Source organism: Populus alba, chromosome 2 (genome assembly GCF_005239225.2).
Source record: "Populus alba chromosome 2, ASM523922v2, whole genome shotgun sequence".
Lineage (NCBI taxonomy): Eukaryota > Viridiplantae > Streptophyta > Magnoliopsida > Malpighiales > Salicaceae > Populus > Populus alba.
Window position 1 is genome coordinate 12,957,095 of NC_133285.1, and position 8,051 is coordinate 12,965,145.

Consider the following 8,051-nt stretch of genomic DNA (forward strand, 5'->3'; position numbering starts at 1 on the left):
ACATATACTACACTACACTGCAATAATATAATACATGTTATAGCGGCATGCCATTTGTCCACACAAAAGTGCTGCCAGCTACGCTTTGAAGGGGATGACATGGCAGACTTCCTTGTGAGGCTCGATTCCCAGTATATCCCCTCCTGCCTTCACTTCAATGGCATAATTAACCTCTCTTGATTAACTCCTCTTTAATTACTTATTAACTCAATTTTTTTAATATCTCACCTACCAAAAGTGTCCCTCATCACTAATGTTATAAACAAAAGTTATTTCTAGTCTCGTTAGGTAGTGTTTGTCATGTTCTGAAAGTTTTTTTTTAAATTTTTTTTTAAGTTATAAATTAATATTTTGTTTATATTTTTAAATTGTTTTGATATATTAATATTAAAAATAAAAAATATATTATATATAACACATATATTAGGTACTTTTTTTTTATCAAAAATTTAATTAGAATTGTATTATGTTTGGATTGATTATAAAGCTAATTTGAATTGATTTTTGAATTATTGAACTTATGATATTTAGAAAAAAAAATTTTTTTTCTAATAATAGTGATTTGATGTAGGATGAGAATATGGTATAGATATTAAATTGTTGAACCATGTATTTTAAAATATTTAAATTATATATATAAAAAAATTTCTTATAATTTTATTATTTCAGTTTATTTTGTAGTTTTTATACTGTGTTAAATATATATATTTATATAGCTTTAATTACTCCCTGCCCAACCTGATCCACCGAATCTAAGGAGGTCAGCCAAAATTAAGAAATTTAAATGGAGTTCGGGAGGGAGCATCCTTTATTAATTATTTTCGTATGGATTTATTGACACCTGCCACCTCATAGCTTTTGGAACAGTTCAAACTCCTATAAAAAAACATAACCCTAAGGCATCCTAACTGTACAAGGAATAGGGATCGCAGGTAAATCTCACTGACCTCTCTCCCCAAATATTCCCACTTTTTTCGTTCTTCTTTTACTAGCAATATTTTTGTCCCCAGCATAGAAGAGTTCTCTCCGTCTGGCCTGAAGCCACGCATCATCCTCCCTCGATAGTTTATGGTCGTGTTTTCTTCTTAGCTTTGCATGGAGATGGAGTTTGAATATCAGGAGGTAATATATATATATAATTGAACTAAATCCATGTATTAATTAATTTTCTTTTCTGGGCTAGCGCCTCCTGGTTTTAATTTGGCGAAGGAAATGTGTATGGCGGTGTGTCGGCAGGGGTATATAAGAAGTTCAAGAGGAGTGCAGCTCTTCACATGTAGATGGTTGCCGTCGGATTCTTCTTCCCTCCAAGAGTTTGGTGTGAATATTCACCGAATCCATTAATTAATGGAGCTTGCACGCAGGATATGGCATGGAGTGCAGTGGTTTCATGAGAGGTAATAAATACCCCTTAATGACTTACTTGTTCTTATGCACAGCTTTCAGTTGCGATGCCTTAATTGTTCATGAGAAATCTGTCTTTAGTTTATCTATGCCAGGGATAGCTGTAGATCAAATGGTGAATTATTGTCATTTATCAGTGAAAAGGGACAGACTGTGAAGTATATATAGTGTTCTTAAAAAACATTTTATTTATAAATATATATATTAAAATAATGTTTTTATATATAAACACATTAAAAATAAAAATAACATCAACTTAATATTTTTGTTTCAAACCCAAATATATTTTTAAAACAAGTAAAACACAAAAGAAGTTAAAGATGGCCGTCTCTGTACAGCTGATTCATAACCCATTAGACATGTCCTCATATCCATGTGACCTCACAATACACTGAGGCCGCTGAAAAAGTAACCCCACAATATTGTTTATCTTATCCCCATCACGTTTTTCATGAGTTTGAGGATATGCTACGGTGTGATTTATTTATTTATTTTTAATATGAATGTTTGAATCAATTTATTCAGACTAATTTTTATAAATTTTAAAATTAATAATTATATAAATTTTTAATATGTGAAAGAATTCAAACCCGTAACATTAAATTTTTTTCTTTTTATGCCCGATCCTATGACATGATTTTCATATATGCATGTTTATGTGTGTGCATGCATAAAAATTCATTAAAAAGTTGGGTTATGTTTCACAACCAGTTTCTTGATGGGCTGTAAGGCCCACCAGCATCTTTCCCCCATAAATACAGAATAATAATGACCCTACCAAACTACAAGAACCGTTGACCAGAAAGAATTTCTGAGCAGCGAGGTCCGTAGACACTACAAGTCCTCTGATGTAATGGTGGTATCCTGATTTTAATGAAGCAGTTTTTGATTTGAATAGAATGTGGAATCAGGCTCGCACGTGCTGGATATGCTGTGTTTGGGATTGACTACGAGGGGCATGGACGGTCCGCTGGTTCCCGTTGTTACATCAAGAAGTTTGAGAATATAGTGAACGACTGCCATGATTTTTTCAAGTCGGTTTGCGGTGAGCTAGCTAGCAATTGATCCCGAACGTGATGGTGGGCACTGCAGGCTGCTATACTAACTTGTTTCTGTTGATTTTCAGCTGAGAAAGATTACAGGTACAAGGGCAGGTTCCTGTATGGAGAGTCCATGGGAGGGGCGGTTGCCCTTTTACTCCACAAGAAGGAACCTCTGTTCTACCATGGCGCTGTTCTTGTTGCCCCTATGTGCAAGGTGAATAGTGTATTAGCTACTGTTTTATTTCGGGTAGATACTTGAATATCGTTGATTCTAAGGCAGGATTACTGACAAGATTTGTTAGATATCGGAGAAATTGAAGCCGCATCCGGTAGTTGTTAATATTTTGACTGGTTTGGAAGACCTGATACCGAAGTGGAAGATCGTCCCTACGAAAGATGTCATTGACTCTGCCTGCAAGGACCCTCTTAAGAGAGAAGAGGTAAGTTATTGCCTGTGTTTTTCTTTTCGTTGTTTAATGACAAGGAAATTGCTACATGTATACATGTAAAATCTTTACATATCCTGCCATGGTGATGGTTTAGATAAGGAACAACAAGCTCATATACCAGGACAAGCCCAGGCTTAAAACAGCCCTGGAAATGCTCAGAACTAGCATGAGGGTCGAGGAAAGTTTAAAGCAGGTTTGCTACCAACTCTGCTCTTAGGCTCCCTCTATTTTCTCCCAAGTTTCGATTCAATCGCGATACATTTACGGCGATTGGGCTGACTGGATCGTTGAATTGGCAGGTGACGCTACCATTCGTGGTGTTGCATGGGGACGCAGATACAGTGACAGACCCTGAAATAAGCAAGGCCTTGTACGACCGAGCAAGCAGCGAAGAAAAGACCATGAAAATGTACCCCGGAATGTGGCATGCTTTGACAGCGGGAGAGACCGATGAAAACGTTGCAGTCGTTTTTGCCGATATCATAGCTTGGCTCGACGAGCACACTGCCGAGGGAACTCTTCTTGTCGAACCATTGCATGAGACTTTCAATGTTGGAATAGAGAAACTTCCATCTCCTCCACCTACGACTGAGAAACAATCACATCGTTTCTATCTCTGTGGATTAAAGCAACCACGCACGCTTCACTCAGCTATGTAGCTCCTCTCATGACTGTTGTTCAAGAGCTAGATGTTCTCATATCACCTAACATCTGAAAATTATGTTCATAGATGAAAGAAGAAAAGGAAATTAAGTAATTGTTAATTTTCGCTCAAGTTACATTCCACATTTTCCCTGCTGCTGTTTCATGGATCATCAGCTTATGTCTCGCCAAGCTGCGGTCTCAAAATTAAGAGTGATTCGCTCTAAATTCATAGGAGCCATGTTGAGTGGAAAATGATGAGACGACAAAGAAGAATAAAACACCATCACATTATAAAACTTCCCTTGAGTAGCTTAAAACTGAACATCCAAAAGTTTATTTGTTGATTCAGATGTACAGAGATGAGAAACTTTGCACATGCAACATATAATGCGGATAAAAATTAAGGTTCACAAACCTTGAAATTTTTGAGAAATAAAGAGAAAACTATAATATTTTCAGAAAAGTTTGTGATTCAACAATTTTATGCAAAAAATAGCCACATTTAAATACAAGAAAAATATCCTAATTAGCAAGTATAATCCTAATTAAATTAAAAGTCTTAATCTAAATAGAAAAAAAAATTAAAAAAAAAAGAAGATAAATAAAGAAAATCCTGAGCAAAAACTTTTTGACTGAATATAGACATGTTTTCAAACTCAGATGAAGTTGTTTTTTTTTTTTTTTAGTTTAACGTGGGTGTCCAGGCCAGCTTGCGCGCACCTCGACTAATCTCACAGGCCCTGAAGTTAACGACCATGTAAGCCTCCAGTGGCCATCATATGAGCAACCTAGGCTCGAACCTGAGACACAGAGGAGAGCAAACCTCTTGGTCCCAAGCTTTTACCACTAGGCACCACCTAGATGAATAGGTAATGAAACATGAACTTTAAAATATTCTAGAAAAATTTCAACCTAATTCAACTGTTACATCAAAAGTTATGATTTTTTTTTTCTACCAAACTACGTGTTAAACTTGCATGTAACTCCTCAAAACCTAAAAAAAATTACCAATAAAGGAAGCAATACAATAAAAATAATTATTCCATAAATAATGAAGAAAGTGTCCCATGTTAGTTCCCTGTACTTATAAAAAACTCTACCTCAAGTTAACTATTAAATATTGAACTCAATCACTTTTTTAAAAAAAATAGATACTTTAAATATAGCATTTTATTCTTTAAATATACTCTATCGTATTCACAAATTGACTTCTTTTACTATCAATTCAACCAAATCAATTTCTTTAACCTTTATATGTAAATGATCTCCAAGATAATCTTCCACAATTTCTCTAAAAGACATTTTAAAAATCATTATGTCCCTTATATCTTCATCTATGATTAAAATATCATTGTTTGTCATTGTTTTCTCCAATTTAATGTTAAAACACTACAACTGTTTTTCAACTTGCTCTTCAACCATGTTATTTTCAGTATAATAGACTAACTTTGAAATTATAAAATTAGATACTTTCGTATCTAATTCTTCTTTTTATACTTTCTCAAATCCATCACCTTCAAATTAACTTTGACAATACTCTTTGGTAAGGAAGAATTTTATGTATTCGTCAATATTTATATTTCTTACACATACTCTTCAATGTTTTGAATCATGGTTTTAGTCTCATCATCCTATTCCATGAAGAGCAATATAATCAATGATGTCTGACTGTGCTCTTATAACTTTTCCTCAATGATTGTTTGATTAAAAGGATTCTCTTTTTAAAAAAAAAAAAATGCTTTGAGACTTTGAGAATCAATACAAGATACAAATTTAAGGGCTTTATTGATTTCTCGTTCACCATTAAAATATGAAACATCAACAAGGTAGTGTTTTTAGAAGTGTTATTCTTGTTATCACTTTTGTGAAGCTAAAACTGTCTAATTTGAAGAGACGACACTTTCTTAATGTTTTGTCTCCTTGCTATTTAAGAATATTGAACAAAGTAAATAATAAATATCTATTTTTTATTTATCTAATATAAAATCTCTTTATAATCATTTTGTACAAGCTCTAAAATTAGTAATCACTACACCATTGAACAGTTTTACCGGACGGATTCATTCCGTCGGTGTAAGGAACATAATTTATCGGTAACATTTTTACCCACAGAATCTGTTTGTCAGAATATTGATTGTCGGTATTACCCATCCCATCGCTAATTCTATCATAGAAATAAATTAAAAAAAAAAAGAGGGAAAAAGAGGGGGGGTTGGATGGCCCAGTACAAGGTTGTCAAAAAGTTTTTTAGACATGACACGAAACATACAATATAAATTAGAATTGTAAAATCATAAAATTATAAGTAAAATATTTTAATTAAAATCATAAAATTACAAAACCGTGACATTTCCCTACCAAACTGTGCATCATCTTAGATTATATGCATGTATCAATAATGAATGTACGTATGCCAATGATTGCTAATCTACAACAATATGCATACCTACTATATTTATTCTTATATCTATTTAGAGCTAAAATAGATAATTAAAAGAGAACAAGTTTTGATGCTATGTGTGTATATAGCTTAAGATTCTGGTTTTCTGACTTAAAATACAGATTGCAAGGGAGTTTGAATCTTTTAGTAACTTTCAAACCAACAATCAACAGATATAAGTATCCGAGAAATGTTCAACTAAGGTCTCCAAAAGCAGAAGCCATTAGCAAGGATCTACTGAAAGAGTGTCACAGTCTGTGTGAATAATTTGTCTAAAATTATAGTAAAATTTCTTCAGATGGTAATATAGAAGGGCAACCAGCGACAATAATACTTGTCTAACAAAAATGGAGGTAGTCGTGAGAAACATATAACTTCCTTGTGTTGAACTATTCTAAATCTTCTGATGTTGTAACATCTTTAACATCATGATTAGCCATTCAAAGATGGGAACATAGATTGCCACTACATATCCAGTTAAGTTTTTTTAGCCACAAAATTAGAGATCCAATATAACTTACTGGATTATTAACATGCTGGTAATAAATCATGTTGTTGGTAACAAAATTCCCCATTGTAAAATAAAATCATCAGTAAATCACCACATTCAATTCTCTCATATAAAAAGATCATAAAGCTAAGTTTCATCTTTCACTAATCACAGCATCTAGATTCTAAATTATTAACATGTTGCAGGAACCCAAAACCAAAACTTTCATCAAAATCACCACCATCATTCACATACCAGACGAGACAGAAAAAACAAAGCTTAGGAATAAATTCTTACCTTCATCTCGCCAAGAATGCTCCGGATCTCGATAGCAAGCAAAACCAGCTAAAAGGGTGGAGAGTGGAGATAGTGCTGCTAGTGAGTGGAGAGTGGAACCGAATCAACAAATTTTTTAATCTGATTTCTTAATTTGCTGGGGAAAAGAAAAGGGTGGAGTGTCGAGTAGGGGAGTGGCCAGTGGGGACTAGGAAGTGGGAACTTGTGGGAAAGGGGAGTGCTAAGTCAGCACATGTACAACAACTCTCAGACTCTTTTAAATTTCACGTGAAATCATGATATCGGTACGCGTTTAACGTTTTATATGTGTTGACCCGATTTTATACGAGTTTGACTGATTTTACTGGTTTTTGAGTTTTAACCCCGATTTTACACATTTTATATGTTTTTAATAACCAGGGCTTTTTTTTTTAATTTTTTATGGAAAAGACGAAACATGTCATTCATCTCTTAATTCTTTTTTTAAAAAATAAATAACAGGCGACGCGTGACCTACCTTACCAAGATTCTAGAGACCAAAGGTCACCAAAAAGTCAAGATTATGATGTTTTAGACCAACGAAACCCCATTCTCAACCATATTTTGACAAAAAAAATAAAAATAAAAATAAAAAAACAACGTAAACATGGAAAGCATATTGATGGTCTTAAACAATTCAAAAATTAGCTTGAAAACCCACGTCAACCTGAAACTGAAGTTATTTCCGAGCTTATATATGTCATCTTAGGTAAGGTCAAGGGAAAATAGCTCCTAAGATAAACTCTTCTCATTGAAAGAAATTCATTGACATTAAAATTATCTCTTTTCATGACTAGAATCGATGTGAAACAAGACTTCTCAAAATCCATTCATTTTCTCTCTCTTCTCTTAAGTCTAGGACCCAAAATAAAATACAATTGGTGACCAAAATTGAATTGCATAAATTTTGAGGGGTTGAAAGTTTATAATTTGAAAATTTTAATGACTATAGTTATTGTTTTGCCTCAAGTTTAAAACAACCATTCGTCATTTTTTTCAGTTTGGTCCCTTATATTTGAGTCTTGCTCTTTGGGGAAAAAAAATCATTAATAAATATGCTTTAATTTGTCATCAACTTTATCCCTACTGTAATTTAAAAAAAAAAAATCGTTATAACAATTCACAGTGATTTATATGCATGGAAAATGGCATGGAGAACAATATTTTTTTTTCCACATCTTCCGGTGCTTTGTGTAATAATACTATAATATAATATTAATTGGGCCATGGAATCTTAAAAATCGTGTACGATGAGTCAAGCTCAT

General features: G+C 33.4%; 1 protein-coding gene across 2 annotated transcripts; it reads left to right on the top strand.

Moving 5' to 3' along the window:
• The first annotated feature begins 902 nt into the window (after window positions 1-902).
• LOC118046799 (caffeoylshikimate esterase) lies at window positions 903-3,873 on the top strand. 2 transcript variants are annotated; one of them, XM_035055841.2, is made up of 7 exons: window positions 903-1,122; window positions 1,237-1,397; window positions 2,316-2,449; window positions 2,531-2,661; window positions 2,750-2,887; window positions 2,991-3,089; window positions 3,196-3,873. In XM_035055841.2, the coding sequence occupies exons 2-7, from the start codon at window positions 1,348-1,350 to the stop codon at window positions 3,553-3,555; spliced, it is 912 nt and encodes a 303-aa protein (XP_034911732.1). In that variant the 5' UTR covers window positions 903-1,122; window positions 1,237-1,347; the 3' UTR covers window positions 3,556-3,873. The 2 variants fall into 2 exon arrangements, with proteins under 2 accessions (XP_034911732.1, XP_034911733.1); XM_035055842.2 differs by lacking the exon at window positions 903-1,122 and having other exon boundaries at window positions 1,267-1,397; window positions 2,303-2,449; window positions 3,196-3,870.
• The last annotated feature ends 4,178 nt before the right edge of the window (window positions 3,874-8,051 follow it).

What these genes read in the sequence shown, in the direction of transcription:
- LOC118046799 (XM_035055841.2), top strand. Translation starts at nt 1,348, where the DNA reads ATGGAGCTTGCACGCAGGATATGGCATGGAGTGCAGTGGTTTCATGAG. An exon ending in TTTTTTCAAGTCGGTTTGCG is followed by an intron (nt 2,450 to 2,530) that starts GTGAGCTAGCTA and finishes GTTGATTTTCAG; the next exon opens with CTGAGAAAGATTACAGGTAC. An exon ending in ACCCTCTTAAGAGAGAAGAG is followed by an intron (nt 2,888 to 2,990) that starts GTAAGTTATTGC and finishes GTGATGGTTTAG; the next exon opens with ATAAGGAACAACAAGCTCAT.